Below are 18,502 nucleotides of genomic sequence, written 5' to 3' on the forward strand. Positions count from 1 at the left end.
GAGCTGCCGAGATACACAATTTTTCCACTTATCGGGTGAAATGTTGGTTTTTGCCTTTAGATATAATCATATTGTCAATTTAGAAATAGATATCCCTGGCAATATAAAATTAAATAATTTGTGCTGCGAGGGTAGAACTCGATATGTCAAGGAATTGTTTTTTGCTTTTAATACGGATATGTAAATAGAGAGTGTTTCCTCATATACTGATTTTTTTATTTTTTATATACAGGGCGTGCAAGATAAAGATGTCCAGCAGGGAGGGAAAAAAGTTGCGCATTTGAGGAAGGAATTTCACAGTGTCAACAGACCTATACGATTTGTTGGTTTTTGAGTTATTCCCGAAAAAAACAGAATTTTCGAATTTACATGTAATTTTTTTCCTAAATACATTCCTGGTAAACTTTTTGTTTTTGAGTTTGAAAGCGAAAACGGATTGGCATATTTTGATTGGCGAATTACACAACTTCGTCACACTTTAACCGATTTTGTAACTTACGTATTCGGATTATTCCTTAACTCCGAATGAAATGTCTGTAAAGCTGTCAACGCTTGGGCAAATTTTGGAAAAATAATTGCAATTTTCACACCTTGTATATTAAAAACTTTTGCATACGATAATTTTAACCTCACCATTTTGCAAAAAGAATATACAGATGAAGTTTGGTCTATTAGGTGGTCATTAGGTGAGGACCACCCTGTATAAGGGGTTTATACCAATCGCGAAGTATATTCTAAATGAGCACTAAATGGCGCATAATTCCCTTAATTTAATCGATCCGGTATTTGCTATGGTTTGGAAGATTAAATGAAATTGAAATTGATGACATGATTGAATTTGAAATTACTAAATCTCCCACGTGTCCGAATAAACTATATTCGGAAGTTCATCTCACGCATCATGAATTTTTACGATTTTCCGGAATCGCTAGGGAGATCATAAATTACTAATCATGTCACGGGAGCCTTTCAGTGACAATTATTAATTTTTTCAAGTAACCTTTGTTGCCGTAACGTAACCTGAATGGAAACCTAATAAATTGCTGCCATGAAATTTCTTATCAAATGGGACTCCATTTTTGCTTCAAATGAATAGGAATACTGAATGATATTCTGTTCCAAAAGACAAATCGTCGTAAATTAGACCCAAGACAAATTGTGAAAGGATCATTAGAGAAAAAGGCATTCGCCGGCGTGAAATATCTCAAAAGCCTTTAGATAATTTCAGACAATAAAAGCGTAAATTGCCGGCAATAAGAAACAAAAATGATTGCCATTAGTCTTCTTGATATACTCAGCCAACAAGGGAATTAATAACAGTTTCCGAAATAATGGCCGTCGTGCCATTAGGCGGTAAGAAAGGTGCCAATTTACTTTTCAATCCATTAAAACCCAAACAAATGAACCCTCTGTGTAGTGCAGTACACACATGACACGCTAGAGAAATGCTGAAGCCGTAATATTACTATATTTACTTCAACACTACTTACATAAGCTATTTTTGCTTTGATTGTTAGAATTGCAGTAAATATGGGTCACTTATTAGTATGTCATGATTTTGTAAACCATAAATGAGGGTAAATACATTTACAAGTGGTGAAGGTGAATGAGCTGCAATTTCTTGTAAAAAAATAAAACATGGTGGCACCCAAAGGAATTGAGGGTGGAGTGAAAAAAAAAGATAAGGAGATAAAGTCGACGTCCTCCAGTCCCGAACCGTTTCAGGAACCTGATGGAATGACCACTATTGATCTCAATAAGAGTGAGGATTGTGGAAAAGGTGAGTGTTTCACGTTTTCTTCGCGACTTTTCTTCTTAGGGTTAAATCATTAATGTGTTGTAGATTTTGAAATTAAGTTAGTTTCAAGGGAAAAAAAGAATCTAACTAACACCAATTTTCTGTTGAAGATGTTGGTTTCTGTTTCTTCAGTGTACACGAATTTTAAGAACCAGTTCCGATCGCCTTAATATCAAGATTTAATATTGTGCATCGTTGATTCCTTATCTTTATGTATTAAGCAACATTTGAACGTTGCAAACAAATTTTAAAGCCATCTTTAGAGTTAAATTTCTCTATAATCGCTCAACGGGTCACAGACATCTCCATAATTTTGTAAATTGTTAATAATAGTAAGTAACATCAATAAAAATGTAATAAAACACCAAAATTGTAGTAAATTGCAGGGTTTCTGTAATTTTAAAATGCTTGAAACGTTTTTCTCTCAATTCATGTCCTAACATGTTCAGTAATTACCTTAGTAGATTATTAATTTAAGCATATTTCATCCCCAGTTTCACTAAAAATTCTTGAGGTCATAGAATTTTTATAGCCCTGGTACACCGCTTCTCATACTCTAAAGAAGCGAGAAATTTAAATTTTAGAAGAGATTGTTTGAATTTAAATCATGAAACCTCCAAAGGTTTCAATTTTCAAAAACTTCTGCAAAATCGTGTTGCGGAACCTATTCCGAAAAATTCCCTCGTTACCCAAAATGGTACTTTTCACAATTGTTTATGTAAACATCTATGTGTTTAGCTATTTGGCTTAATAGAAATCTTTTACAGAATCTGATGAAGATAGAGCAAAACTAAAACAAAGGGCTCAAATAAAGTACGTTTCTCAGCTATTAACTGTATTATGTTCACTCTTCCTGATTTGTATGGTGGTCTTAATGGCAGCTTTTCTTAATAAAGGTAAGTGAATAATTCATAGGAAGAAGAAGGGTAAAATCATGTTTTTAGAATTTCAACCTGCAATGCCCTTCTAAAGTATGATCCCTCATGAACCGTGTTCACTGAATCTCACTTTTACCTATCTTCAGAGAAGGAAAATTCATAAAAATACGAGCGTAGCATATACAAATTTTGGTAAATACGTTTCGAGATATTCCAGAAAGTTTTTGTAAATCTATTCTAATGTCTAAATTTCCAGCAACGACTATTTGCGATGTTTTGCATCGTTTTTTTTCAATCTGTTCATAATTCAGTTTTTTTCTTGAAAATTTAAGTACTCAATTCTTATCAAAATTAACTGAGAGGGGACACTTTAGCCATGCATTATAATGAAAAACTATATTTCGTTTTAATACTAAATTTCAGAGTATCAACTTTTTACCTCCATCCCTTTTAACACCGTCAACTCCAAGCCGTCAATTTCTAACATCCCATCGACGTCCACCGAAGACATCTTTGACTTAAAAAAAATGTTCAATCAAGCCATGTTTCAACAAAGATTAAAAGCTGGAAGCTATCTCGATGATTCTTACGACAAAATGGATGACTGTAGAGTGAAGCAAACTTTCGAAGCCTGTTGCAACATTTTTAAACAAACAGACCTATATGAGTTGCTGGATTATTGCACTGTGAATGACATGCTCAATGCTCTTCGTCAATACGAGACTGAACAAAGAAGGAAACGTTATGCAAATTATCAAGGATTTCCTAACGAGTACGTTGGAGATCAATTTCTTCCTGCATCAGTTTTTCAAGAACGTTCGATGATTAATGAACAACAAAACTTTCAACAAAGGCCGCATATCTCAACACCCGAGAGGTACAATTTTCAGGTTCTGCCAGATAACCAAATGGTAGGCCCCCAGAATTCAGCTAGCGAGTTTCCGCAAACAGAGAGCCGTCCTAACAGGGACTTTCTTGGATTTGCCTTACCAGAGCGAACAAAAAATGACCATATATGGCAGCATGCGGTAATGGGTCCTAAAGAGGAGGTTCCTAGTCACTTCCCTAATAGTGGACAGTGGGAACCCACTTTAAACTTCCAGAATCAAAATTTGCCTCCATTTCCAGGACCAGTTAAACATGAAAACGTTCGCTTGAGGGGATTTAGTAATGCAGAAGCTATTCGGGGAAAGGTTACTGATAATTTCAATCTTCCAGCAAATATAGAACCCAATAGGGATTTAACTCCAATTAAAATCCCTTTACCAATTCAGATGACTAAAAAAACTGAAGACTTCAGTCAAAAGTACCCAGTGGGTATTCTGCAAGAGCAACCATCAGTTTCAAACTCTGAAGACTTAGTAAAACCTTTTTCTACTAATTCTCAAATCTCGAACAGTGAACGAGACTTCAAAAAGAAAATTGCTCCGAATTTTAAAATTACCCAGAATAACAACGAAGTAGCCGCTAATACCATGCTTCTTCCCAATCGTAAAAGTGAATCAAATGCCAAAATTTACAAGAAAAACGAAGATTTAGATGAGAGTACCATGGTGATTCCAGATACAGGCAGAGTTATTCCAGTTTCAGATGTATTAGTGGGAACCGCTCTTAAAGCGCCATTAGTGTCGAAGTTTGGAGATCATGTAAAATTGGTAAATAAAACTGAAATTAATGGCCAATCAAATGACACACATGAGCAAAGTGGCTTTCCACAAAGCTCCAGAACCGCTAATTCTCAACACAGAATTGAAGATCAAGATAAAGATTCATTTCTAGAAAATTCACAAAAAAAGTCTCTGGTTTCACAATTTGGAGATTCAGGAAAATTTATTGCCACTAACAATACGAATTCTAATAAGCAACAACCAATTGACTTATACCAGGATTTGGAGAATCCTGCAAATACAAAAATTTCCAAAAAAAATGAAGATTTAGATGGCAGTACCATGGTAATTCCATATAATGGAAGTCAATCTGAATGGGCGGATTCTGAATCAAATGCAAGAGCATCGATTCAAGACAGAGTTATTCCAGCTTCAGATGCAATCGTAGGAGTCCCCCTTAAAGCACCTCTAGTGTCAAAGTATGGAAACTCTGTTAAATTAGTAAATGAGACTGAAATTCGTGGTCAATCAAATGACACAAGTGACCAAAGTACCTTTCCACCAAGCTCCAGAGCTGCTAACTCCCAACACAGAATTAAAAATCCGGATAGTCATTCAACTCCAAAAAATTTACAAAAGAAGCTTCCGGCTTCAATATTTGGAGACTCGGTAAAATTTATTTCCACTAGCACTACGAACTCTAATACCGAACAATCGATTGACCAATATTCAGGTTTGGAGAATCCTTCAAATATTAAAATTTCCAAGGAAAATAAAGATTTCGATGCCAGTATCATGATGATTTCAGATAATGGAAATCAAACTCGATCTGACGATTCAGTATTCAATGCGAAGGCATCGGCTCAAGACAGGTCGATTCCAACTTCAAATGTAATAGTGGGATCTCACCTCAAAGAACCACTAATCTTAAAGTATGGAAATTCTGTAGAACTCGTTAATAAAACTTACGGCAACACAGGATCAGTTGACGCAGTATTTTCTTCAGATATTCCCACAACAGAATCTTTACTTGTAAATCCTCAGGATAAATTTCCAGTTTTAAAGTTTAATGATTCAATAAAAGTAATTTATGAGTCAAAAATTAATAGCGCTCCTATTTTAAAGGAGGTTACGAATAGTAGTGATTTGTTCGCCGTTAGACCACCTGAAATCCAGAATCTTGATACTACCAGAACAGAGAAAGATTCTATAGTTGAAGCATCATTGCAAGGGAGGAAATTTGAAGACAGTTTTCTTGAAAATGAAGAAAATAACAGTCAAAAGCTGGAAGAGATCAGTAATAGGGCAAACAGTGGCCAAGACGATTTTAGAACTAAAACCAAACAATTAGGTGCTACTGAAGACATACAGTCTACTCAGCAAATGTTCTCGAACCCTTGCTTTTATCCTTACATGAATCCGTACATGCCCCTAATGCCTAACCCTGCAAGACCTGGAGTAGCACCCGTGGACCCCAGCTATTTGAAAGTGGTAACAGCAAGTCAACCAAGAGCACAAAATCAACCAATGTTCATTCTTAATCCTTCGATGGTTTACAGTATCCCACAAAGCTTTCCTTCTAATCCATTTATATCTCCCAGTTATATTCCGCAAATGCCAGTCCAACAGCCTGCACCAACCGTTCAGCCTGCTAATGCTCCAATTCAAGTTACTGCCCCCGGGGGACAGTACTATATGTGCAACCCCATTCCTACACCCACCAACAACGTGGCAGGGTTGGCACAAATAGAAGTGAGGAGAGAGGCTTCTAGTTTGCAGGATTTGATATCAGATCTTGAGAAGTTCACCAAAAAGTAAGTTTTTTTGCAAAGTTAGTTAAGGACACATTGACGTCACTATACTAATCTTTCTATTAAACGGGCGCTATAATCGACGTTTTATGCGTGCTGCTGCGTACGTAAAATTTTACTACGAAGGTGAAGCAAATTTGCCCCGGAATTATTTTTTCAAAATGTATTATCACTAGATTTAAAAGTGAAAGATATATATTATTTTGCTGTATTATCTCTTATTTTAAGAATAGATTCTTCCCATTGTATTGGAAGTTTCTTAATGCAGCTATCGTAAATCGAAGAGGGGCGTGTTTGCAATCAATTGTTCACAAAGCCTTTAATAATTGTATCGTTCTGAAATCTTTCTTCATTCAATACCTCTTTCAACGGGCCAAACATGTAATAATCACAGAAGGATAAATCCGGACTGTAGAGAGGGTATTCGAATGTTGGCCAGTGAATTTCTGCCAATTTTTCCCGAGTTATATTGACTGTTGTTTTTGCTAATTATTCAGAAGATGAGGCGCCCAATTGATCGAAATTTTCCGAAACCGTAACCAATCTGTAATGATGGATTGGTCACTTTCATAGCTTATGCGTACTTCAGTTGCAATATGAGCAATGGTTAATCGGCGCCTACCTTCGAGAAGGTGGTGAACAGTGGCGATGCATGGGGCTCGTCCTCAACTTGCCCCTCAGAAATTTTTTTTGCCATTCATATTTCTGGTTTTCCCTCAGACAGGTCTCTCTGAAGTGTGCTTCAAGGCTTTGAAAGATTTCCGCAAGTTTTATGCCTTCACATGTAAGAAATTTGATAATAACGCGTTGCGCCACCTTACCAAACACAGTGGATGTAGTCTTGTGATATCTCTATTCATCACTGCTAGGAACACGAGCTCCCTCTTGATGCTCTACTAGCCGTACGAGATAAATTTCGGTTCATATTTGATTCGCCCTCGTACATAAATGGTAATCTTTCCTGCAACTGTCAAAACGTGACAAAGTTAGACTGTCAATGTTAGTGTCTAAAGTGACACGTTTCTTCATTGTTGCCGTTTGTTTCATGTCGCCCCTGACAATGTGTGCAAAGTTAATGTGACAGTGTGCAAAGCTCTTAATTGTCACACAGCTGTTTTCAGTACATGTAGATGACTTTACATTTGAACTTTTTAAAATTTTCATTTTCATAAACTTATATGAAGCTCGTCTTCGACGTAACATGCTGTCAGTAGCAATTAAGTAATCTTAATTTTTAAGCAATAAGTCACGTGCGGCTGGAGGTTTGATTTGCCCCCTCGGAGAGCACGCGTGTTTGGATAACAGCAAATGCATTAAAAAACATCACTTGTGTGACAATGAAGTCCATTGCGATGACTCAAGTGATGAAATAGCTTGTTCATGTAAGGACAGAGTTGGCAAGCTACGAATGTGCGATGGCTATTGCGATTGCCCCAAATGCGAAGATGAGGATGGCTGCTTTGGTAAGGATTTCAAATAGTTTCATAAAAGTATCTTAAATAATTTCACTTACACAGGGTGTTCTGAGGACGAGTTTTCATGTGACGACTGGTCCAGATTCAGAAGGTCCACTTGTATTCCATTAGTGCAAAGATGCGACGGAGTTAAACAGTGTGAGATCACTGGGAAAGATGAGCTAGACTGTTCAATTTTGGCCGACCACTTAGGCAACTTTCCTCCGAATAAAGTATCAAATGCTGTTGGTTTCCTCCATAGAAACTACAAGGGGAAATGGTATCCTACGTGTTTCGGCACCGAGCTGTGGGCGGCTGAAGTGTGTCAAATCGAAGCGGGCCCTAGTGCCATGTAAGTTTGTTCTTGTGTATAAATATAATGCACCTCCTAGATGCAATTAAATAAATAATCTCCAGAATACCGAAAGCTCAGATGACTTTGACGCCAGAAGACTATCAGGGACTCTTCGTGAGCATCTTCCCTAACAATAAAGTGAATATAGTTAACACTTGCGTCCAAGATAGGGCCACATTTGTAGAGTGCCCTCCTCTCTACTGTGGGCTACGATTTCTCACAGACAACCCTTATCGTGCTCAAGAAGTGGACACCAGCATTGAGGAGATGCTCAACGACTTGGAAAGGGCTTACAATCTTCGAAGCGTCGATCTACACGACGACATATTGGGAGAAAGTCTTAAAACGGATGGCGATAGTAAGAAGGAACGAAATTCTGATGACGATGGCGTTTTCGAAGAGTTTAAGGACAAATTTGAGACAATTTTCCGAAAGTCCGAGAGTGATGTTAATAAGACAGAAGTGCAGTTGGAGGAAGCCATTAGGAGTTTAAAACGGAGACATACGGAGGGCAGAGTTGTGGGTGGTAAACCTAGCCAACCCTCTGCCTGGCCATGGTTGGTTTCCATTTACAAAAACGGAATATTCCATTGCGCTGGAGTGTTGATAAATGAATTGTGGATTGTTACTGCTTCGCACTGCGTTGATAGGTAAGATTAAATTCGCCAATTTTTGGATTTCACTTTGTGATGGCCGATCTAAGTATATGGAAGAGCTAAAATGCTGGTAATAGTTATTTTTCTGTTAAGTTCCCCTAAAACATCTCAGATTTCCTGGTACCACCGCAAAACATTAACTCGGAATACTTCATCACGATCTATGTTCCATTTGCCAGTTTTTCCTCTTCTCCTCTTGTTCTCTCCTCATGATCCCGCGCAGCATTTTTGACATCAATACTCTTCCTTCTCAACCAGCAATTCCCTTTGTTGTTTCTTGTTATTGAAAAACTGACCCTACCTATCAGTGAAGCACTTGTGAATTAATGATTATAGAAACTAGAGATATTTCAGGTATTTTTCCATAAAATTTGTCCTTGGCATTTAAGGTTTCTAGTACGTTTTCGGTGGGTCACTCTGTACATAATAATGCATAATATTTAATATCGTTTCACAAAAAGATAATCGTTCATGATTCATAAATATATATTATTTCTTGATATTTTGGTGGAATTAATGCCTTTAATTGATCGTTGAATGTAGTAATTGCCTCTATACTCAACTTTCAACGTGGGGATCTCAGTAACCGTAAGAGGTATAAAGTGAACTATGTATATGGAGGTAGAGATGGAGTTTTCGTAGGGTTTCCCTGGAAAATTAAAAATTTTAAGTGATTTTTGGATACACTCTCATACAACAAGTGTCTTAAGTCAATCGTTCCGATGAGCTTTATAAGACTGTACCTATAAACCTCGAAACTTGTAAAAGCTACATACTCGAAACTAAGGCATTTTACTTCATTCGCTGAAATTATTGACTTCATCTGCGGCTCGGTCACGAACTCTCATCTTGCGAGTAATACTCTTCTTACTAATCTCGTAATGTAATGAATTATTAAAAACGTTAAGCGAATTAAAAAAATATCAGGTCAACCTACGTTATTCCATTTTAAAATTTTGATCCGTAAAATCTTAAGATTCATTCTGGTGGGTGTTTACTAAAATCACGAAAGCACCGCTACTCGAATGAAAATCATCAGGCAGTTTCTACTACTTTTTACTGTTTAAGCTGTATTCATTTCAAATATTACTAAATGCCATGCAAAAACAAATTTGTACCAGAATGGTTTTACCTCAGATATTGGCAATACTACTACGAAATCCAAGCAGGAACGCTAAGAAGATTCTCCTATGCCCCAATGGATCAAAGAAGATGGGCGAAAGTGGTGATCTTCCATGAGCAATACGACAAAGAAAACCTACGAAACGATATAGGTGGGTGTACTTTTTTCATCACCTCCTGGGTCTAAATTAGACATTCTGCAGCTCTTATGAAATTGTCTGCGCCCATAAGATATAACCGCCATGTCAGGCCCATATGCTTACCCTCTGAGAGCAGTGTAGGTCAAGATTATCTTAAGGCACCCAGTTTCGGTACAGTTTGCACCACTGTGGGGTGGGGAGCGACTATAGAACATGGATCAGATCGTGAGTAAAGAAAAACTGTATAGGTATACAGGGTAATTATAAATATCTGGAAGCACCCGAATATTTCCTTTAATAATACATTCTCGTGAAAACTAAAAAACAAATAAACAAACTTAGTCAAAAGACCCACTTTTAATGGTACCTATGTTTTCATGGTGTTAATGTTCATCAGAATAGCTTTACTAGACTCAATGACTTTACGGGCATAATCAATATTTAACTCAAAACAGCGTGAAGCCTAACTTGGGGTTAAAAATTCCATATATAAAATCCTTTATGGAGTGCGTTAAGGAAACGCACTCCATAAATTCCTCTAATCTTTATTATTAGCTGACCATATGCGAGAAGTCGAAGTTCCTATTATGAAATACTGCAAGCATAAAGAAGACTCGGACATCGACGAAATTTGCGCAGGTGAGTAAAACTTAAAGTTTCCACTACCTCTTTCAATATTGACTCAAAAAGGTATTGCTGAGGGAGGTAAAGATGCTTGCCAGGGTGACTCTGGAGGTCCTCTCATGTGCAGAAACCCTAATAACAACAACCAGTGGTACTTAGCAGGAATCGTTAGTCATGGGCAGGGTTGCGCACGTCCTGGTGAACCTGGAGTTTACACTAGAGTTAGCAAATATATTGGATGGATAGCTGAGCACACCAGTAATTCCATCAATTTCCTCAGTTTGTTGGAAAACTCGAGCACTGAACATTCTAGGAGAAAGTCAACTAATAATGGCATACCCACTGCAGAGGTGTCCAGGATTTGTGTGCAAGGGAATCAAGCGTTGCATAGCCAAGAAAAGGAGATGTGACGGGACAATCGATTGCCTTTTTGGGGATGATGAGATGGACTGCGATCGTCAGTACAATGAAATATTCAAACACTCCAGGAAAAGTATGATCACTCAGCAGCTTTCCGAAAACTTTGAGCCGGTGGAGGAGGAGGATAACTCTGAAATCGTTGGAGCGACCATAAATTCCACCTGGGCAATGAAAAACAACTTGATGGAGGGATTTGACGGATTAAATTTCAGGTGTAAAGTGTGAGCACTGTTTTCATTATTATTTTTTTAATATTGTGACCGGGAGCAAATTATCTTTTTAAGAAGTCAATTGGCTGTTTCCTTCAAAGGTACCTTGCAATTTTCGCTGACTTTTCAATCAAAGTTGCACTTCCAGCTAAAAGTCTTTTTCCTCGGGCTATTGTTTGATATATATACTCAGATCCTGACTGTTAGCTACTTACATATTTTTATGTTCATTTCAAGGTTGTTGCAAGTAGTCCCCATGGAAAAGAGATGCGATAGACACTTTGATTGTGAGGACGGTACGGATGAGGCCAACTGCAGCTGTGCCCATTACGTAAAGACTATAGATCCAGACGCTATTTGCGATGGTATTTCTGATTGTTCTGATTTGAGTGATGAACAGGGCTGCTGTAAGATGAAGATTTGTAGCATCCTTACCCGGTCAGAAATTCTTAATTTCCAGTGCGCTGCAACCAAACACAATTCCCTTGTCGCATATCTCAGCAATGCATCGAGAAATCCAAGAGGTGTGATGGAAAATCCGATTGTTCACAAAATGAGGATGAACTGGATTGCGGTAATTAATTTCCTGCCTTAAGTTACTCATTTATTAATTTCACTGTCATATTAGTTTCTTTGACCAATGGCCTCGCCGTCACTCTGGATAAAGAAAACCGCCCTTTGTTTCATTCACGAGGTTTGGTCACAGTAAACCAAAACGGTGTCTGGATGACCATGTGCCTGCGCAACAACAGCGAAACATCTGTCATCGCTAGTAGCGTCTGTAGTTTATTGGGGCTTAACGACTACACGTCCTACACAAAGTACACGATAGACAGCAAAGTTTTGATGGAAACCCGTTCAATGGCCGATGGAAAGTTGTCTTTGGCCCGAAATACTCATGAATGCGAACATTGTTGCGATGGACTTTTTGTTAGGTAAGTGTGAAATGTAGGAAAAAATGAAAACCTATTACGGAATAAAAAGATATTGTTATAAGTAACAAAAATGGAACAGAACGTTACACAAAGATACAGCTGACGCATTTGTCGGACATTTTTACAGGGCTTGGAAGTAGAATATATACTACCATAATATACAAGGTGTTCCAGTGACAATGGTGCAAATGAATACTGGATGCTAATTTCAACCGCTTACACCAATACATTTTTCAAGGTTTAAATCAAAATTTTGTCGCACCCCGAAAAAAGTTTGGTTATTGTTTCTGATAGTATTTTTGCATTCTTGAATATTATCTCATAACTTTTATGTACTGTTAGATACTGATTTGTATACCAATGACTTCAAAAATCTCCTACCCCAAAAAATCCAATAGGTTTAAGTCGGGATTTCGTGGCGGCCACAGCTATTCACTGCCTCAACCAAGCCATCCAAGTGTAAAATCAATATTTAAGAATTCCTTTACATGTACAGGGTAATGAATAGAAGTGTCATTTAGCATAAATCAAAAATTTTGCCTTAAGATTAGAGAGAGCATCTTCCAAAACAGGAGGTTGAATCTGTTTCTCGAGAAACTCAAGCGCGGCTTCCTATTCAGTTTTACTGGAAGATCACGACAATCCCGCTTCATTTTCTTTTTGACCACTTTATTGAAGCATTTCCAAATGTGTTTTTCTTTTTTTACATTTTATTTTAAGTATAGATAAAAGTTTTTTTGTCACACGGAGAAAAAGATCAGATGGTCCACGGACCAATTGTCTTCTGGAAATGAAGATAATATATATCAATTGTAAAAGTTAAAGTAGTTCAGTTTCTATAATAAATTTGGTTGCAGTTGCTCAAATATCTCCACAAGCAGCACTCTGAGGTACACATCTCTGGACCAGGTCAACGAAATCTATTTCTCCCCATGGATGGTTGCTCTTTACTCTGATGGAAAGTATTTGTGCATGGGAACACTTTTGGATCGGTTGTGGGTTCTTACATCGACTAAATGTATGGAAAATATTGATGGGTAAACAACACAAAAAATCAGAAGATTAGAAGGCAGTTTAATTATCATAAATCTCTACAGCTTCGATAAGAACTATACAGTAGCAGTAATGGGCAAAGGAAAGATACATTTATCAGTTCAGGGGCCTCATGACCAAATCCTGAGGGTTATCAACAGTACTCAAGTACAGCAAACCGATATCCTTCTTTTACGTGTGGAGGCTGAGGTCAAATTCAATCGTTATGTTCAAGCTGCAAACATAAAAGCGCAGTTGAGGATGGAGAATTTCTTTCTTATGAATAAAGTTAAATTAAATTATTTGTAGATGGGATGGTAATTACAAGGAAAAGTGCTATGCCGTAGGACAAAATAATGAAAAGAAGGCAATCTTCGTTGAATTATTTCCTATAGAGGAATGTATGGAAGGGTACCGATGTTTCGGAAAGAAAATTGAGGACGATTGCAATGTAATTATTCCTTAGTAAAAATTCGAAATACATTTGAAAATTCTTTTGCATCGAATAACAATGTCCTAAATTCTAGGATAACAATGCATGGATAGGCACCATTATCTGTGATTCCAGGTTGGGCTGGTACCCGGCAGCAGTGTTTAACGAGAACAAGGGCCACTGTGGGCTCTCTACAAGAAAAAAATATACCAGTGTAAAATTCTACAATAACGAGATATTAACGGCTATTTCCCGTAAGCTGAGAAATAGAATTTTGAGAAAATATATGTTATCGACCATATTTTCACCCATAGGAAGTGTTTCTTTAGCTCCATTTAACGAAATACCATGCAATGGATTGAGATGCCCCTTAGGGAAATGTCTGCCTCAAGGAAGGATATGCGATGGTGTTAGAGACTGTTATAATGGAGTGGATGAGTCTCAAGAACTATGTTACCAGAAGGAAAGTAAATGTTATTTAGGTGAACAATGTGGTAAGTTAAATATTATAGTATATGTTTTTTTCTCCAGTGTTACGAATAAAAAACTTTTAAAACTAAAAAGTTGAAACATGTGTTGACTAATACCAGTTATATTTCATTAGGAGTCTGGAAAAATGCATTTCGGGGCGTGTAATGAAGGATGCTTTTCATTATTAGACTCTGAGTTTTCTTAGAAGCCCGGAAAATTACATTGTTCCGTGCTTTTATGGGAAACGCGTATATTTTCCCATGCACTTACGGAATACCTATATTTTCATAATAGTTAACACAGTGAAAAATACACATATAACGAAATGTTAGGTATATTTCATTACGAGTCCGGAAAAAGCGTTTAATTGCGAGCGTGACAATTTCCGTGTGAGCGGCAGTCAAACACAGGAAGTCATGTAAACAGGGGAAAATGCATTTTGAATGTGCATGAAATGTGGCTGATGCTATAATCTTATTAATCTGATTTGAGATATTTCTACATAGTCTAAATTTTTCTTGTGGCCCCATAGGTAGTAGTCAAGTGGTGTTAGATCTGGCGATTTTGGTGGCCTGGTTAGTCGTCCTCCTTCGGTGGTCAGGCGCTGTGTCCATCATTCATTTGTTTTTCCTAATACAGATGTGTGCTAGCATTTCTTTTCGCTACTATCTCTATTTGTTAAGTTTACTGTCGTAGGGACTTACTGCTTTTGTAGTTCATCAAGTCTCTAATTTTCTAAGGACCTATTTACTTCAATTTTATTTTGTTTTCAGCCTGTCCTTTAACAGACTTGAAGTGCCCCAAATCCCAGAAATGCGTTTCAAAATCTGTCTTCTGTAATGGCATAAACGATTGCGGACAACATGAAGATGAGCCACCTGTATGCTCCTGTAGAAGTTACCTGCAACTCACCAGCCCACAGAAAATTTGCGACAACATAGTCCATTGCGCTGACAGAACTGACGAAGATCCAGAAATTTGTGACTGTAAACCTTCAAGTTATCAGTGTGGAAAGTCAGTTTCTAAAATTTTGATTGAAAATTGGTTAAAAGTTGTAATTTTAGTTCAAATAAATGCGTTCCTTTGAGCCTGGTGTGTGATGGTCAAAAGGATTGTCCAAATGGAGAAGATGAAGAAACGTGTCTGTCATTGAAAGCCCCTGGATCTGAAAAGTACGATAATGAATCACCATAATTTAGTTACTTAAATATTCTGTTTATTAAAGGAGAAACGCTGGTGAGGTAATCACTCGAACTGCAGGGATTTGGCACAGCGGTTGCTTCAAGCTGGTCTATTCCTCTAGTGAGCTTAATGAGTTATGTGCAAAATTAGGATTTGAGGGTAATTATTCATTTATATTTATTTATTATTTTTAAATCATAAAATTCTTCCACAGGTACAATAGGTTACCAGCTATCTGACAAAGCGAACCAAACGAACATAGCTTCCAGGCCAGTATTAGGCTCATTTGACGTGGTGTGGCTGAGCAGGGCACCTAGAAGACAAATGAAGATGTTAATGCGTTCTAGCAACGAATCCGTTGTGAATTTTACCAAAGACGATTCGTGTTATAGACTGTTTGTTGCTTGTGTATAGCGATTTTATATTAAAAAATTGAAAAGTAAGAAAATAATTTTTATCGGGCTACAATTACTGCAGATCCTTGCAGGTGTCGGTGTCCGAATTCCGCTTACCATTTTTGTAGTCTTTCGGCCATAATTAATTGTTCTTTGTGTTCTCTGACTAAGACAAATTACATGGAACTCCACCACAACAAAAGCCGCGAAAATTATCCATTTTAGTTTAAGAGCCGTAGTCGTTCCATCCTTGTTTTCGATCAGTACGCTGGAGCTAACCAAAAGATGAGTTAAATAGAGCGAGTTGGCACGCACTGCTCAGCCTGTTGTGTGCAAGTTGTCCGTGTTTAAGCGGCTGCCATATTGGGCGTTCAACGACCCAAGAATGAACCGTTCTTCCGTGGCCAGGGCCAACGCAAGAATGCGACCCGCTTCTCGGCCCAACCAAACCCAAACACTCGGTATATTGGTCAATAAGAACGAATGTGCGCCGCTCCTGATGGTGAGCTTATGGGTCGTGGTATAATCGATTTTTCGTGTGTTTTAAATTTTTGTGTCCAAAATTGTAATTGCCGAATACGGTTTTCCAACCGGAATGTCCAAACTTTTATGTTGTTAATCTGCGAAGGGAAACTGCAAAATTTGGGAAATTTTGATATTTTGAACTAGAACTTCAAACCTCAGAATTTGAGTTTCATGGGGAATTTTATGCTGAGATACTTTGCGAGTGTTTTCGTCAATTAACATCTTTTTAAAAACTACAAGGCCTTCTTCGTGGATCGTCCCTTTCTGGCCACATACAACTTTTGTGCGTTACGCCACTGACCATCCTACAGGGTGGCCCACTCTCAAGGCAAGATTTAATAGCGTCTAGTCTAAACGTAATTTATAATAACAATCATTTGTTGCGTTTCTATATGCAAATGAGGCGATAAGTTTAAAGTTATTGAATTTACGCACATGGCATGTTATACAAAAAGTACTTAGAATTCGATGCAGAATGTGGAATTGATTTAAAAAGTGGGTCTTTCCATTCTAAAAAATGGACTTGACCCATGTGTCTCCGTTTTGGCCCATCCAGTATAATTCAAAGTACTATCCAAAATTAACTTGTCTACAGCCACAAATCTGTTATATGATTCTTTCTTGCTCACAACACAGTAGTTTACGATCTAAAGGGGAGGCACTGCTTCGCTGACTAACCCCATCAAAAGCCATGAAGAAACGTGAAAAACTAGTTACTCCGCGGTGGTATTGTGGGTTTTACAAATTACAAAATTACTCAAAACAATCAATTTTATGGTCATTAGTTTTATCCCTAACAGGATATTATTGAGCAGATTCACATCCTCAAATAAATTAAACCAACATGGAAACAAACGTTACATTTCGGATCCTCGACCTCGAAAGCCATAAATATCGCGCAATCTAGTTTAATAATTACAGAAAGATGCCCATAATGGAGGGGTAAACTCCTTCGGTGGACGCACTACTTATTAACAGTTCTTAGGTGCAAATATTATTAATAAACCAGTCCAATAACCAATCGCAGTCCAATCGCCTTTGAAAACGAGCATCTTGGAATTTCAATTAGATGATTATTGCTTGTACCGTGATCAACAAGACGGGTTTCTTCCGGGAAGATTTTCAAACGAGAATAATTCTTTCATGATTTATTTTCTCTAATTCATCATGTGGCTGTAGGTGGAAGTAGACCCATAGAAGAGTGTATTCCTCTAATTTAGTATTGAGCAATCGGATGTTCGCATTTTCATGGTTTACTTGAGAAGAAATGAACTGCTTCCGCTTCCTGTCCATTGAAGACGTTATCAATCCGCTAGAGTGTTAATGCGACGGTTATGCCTTCTGAAGCAGAATACTCCATGGAAAAAGTCGGGAGTTTTTCCCAGTTCATTCATAACTGAAAAACCGTCAGATTCTTGTTAAATCAGTGTTTATGAACTTCAACAAATGGAACTGTCCGACACCCATTTGCAAGACCATTTATTATATTCCAACACTTTCGCAAGGTGTCAGGTAATTTAACCCGCCAAGTCATAAAGGAGGACCCATAATTCTATTTGTACGTGCCAAACTTTGGATTATCAGGGTCTTTTAAGCGCTATTGCACTTCAGGTGGTACGAAAGCTTGGGAAAATACTTTCTAATGAGAGGTTGTTCTTCTTAACACCCTCTACCATAAAATAGACTCAAATATTAGGCTTTTGGTCGTAGCGTTGAAGACATGTATGGCAGATGAGTTAATGAGATTTTTAAGAGTTAGAAGACCCAATTATGAACCAGTTGGGATTAAGGGAATTTTTTTACTCTAACATTCATGCTCAGACACTCAACATTTTCAGAAACTCCCGTAGCAAGCGAATTAAAAATATCAGAGAAATGCAGTTTGTGCCAAAATTTTGTTCTTTCAAATCGGAACTCGGGAATCTACATTATCTCACATTAATTTAAACTGGTTCTGGTCCCGATATGGGAAAGGGCAATGGAATTCCAATGCTACAGGAAAATGCTAGGGAAAGCGAACAGAATACTAGCCCTAATCATTATAAGCGCTTATCGAATGGCAACGTCAACTGCACTAAAGACTCTTTCAAGATTGCCACCAATTGATCTTCCAGTAAAGAGGTGTTCCGACATGCATGAAAACGACAGTAAACGGAAGCTGGAAGGCAGAGGGGGACGAACAGGCGCAGGGATAGAGGGATAGATAGAGTACCAGGGCGGGATCAAGGTTTTCATTCCGGATTTAAGGGCAGGGATAGAGCGTAAGTGGGGAGAAGTGAACTACTACCTAAGCATGTTCAGGTTAGTTCAGATTAGCTCACGGGACATAGAGTTTTCTCCTAGTACTTGAAGTCAGAAACTGACGAAATTTGTTCTGTAGGAACGCGGAACACATGATATCCAGATGCCAAAAATTTGCCAATCTGAAAAAAGAACTCTGTAACATTTGCATGAA

The 18,502-nt window shown here is 37.8% G+C and overlaps 1 protein-coding gene across 1 annotated transcript; it reads left to right on the forward strand.

Moving 5' to 3' along the window:
- Positions 1-1,025: 1,025 nt before the first annotated feature.
- ndl (serine protease nudel) lies at positions 1,026-15,563 on the forward strand. The gene is made up of 23 exons (XM_066400955.1): positions 1,026-1,780; positions 2,566-2,694; positions 3,100-6,097; positions 7,334-7,557; positions 7,612-7,900; positions 7,966-8,553; positions 9,697-9,833; positions 9,885-10,046; positions 10,377-10,460; positions 10,512-10,703; positions 10,759-11,086; positions 11,312-11,481; positions 11,535-11,648; positions 11,703-12,009; positions 12,867-13,046; positions 13,107-13,295; positions 13,351-13,492; positions 13,569-13,728; positions 13,789-13,968; positions 14,719-14,959; positions 15,010-15,117; positions 15,171-15,286; positions 15,342-15,563. Exons 1-23 carry the CDS (start codon positions 1,639-1,641, stop codon positions 15,539-15,541), a joined length of 7,380 nt encoding a protein of 2,459 aa, XP_066257052.1. The 5' UTR covers positions 1,026-1,638; the 3' UTR covers positions 15,542-15,563.
- The last annotated feature ends 2,939 nt before the right edge of the window (positions 15,564-18,502 follow it).

The sequence above is a fragment of the Euwallacea similis genome, chromosome 21 (genome assembly GCF_039881205.1).
Source record: "Euwallacea similis isolate ESF13 chromosome 21, ESF131.1, whole genome shotgun sequence".
Taxonomy (NCBI): domain Eukaryota; kingdom Metazoa; phylum Arthropoda; class Insecta; order Coleoptera; family Curculionidae; genus Euwallacea; species Euwallacea similis.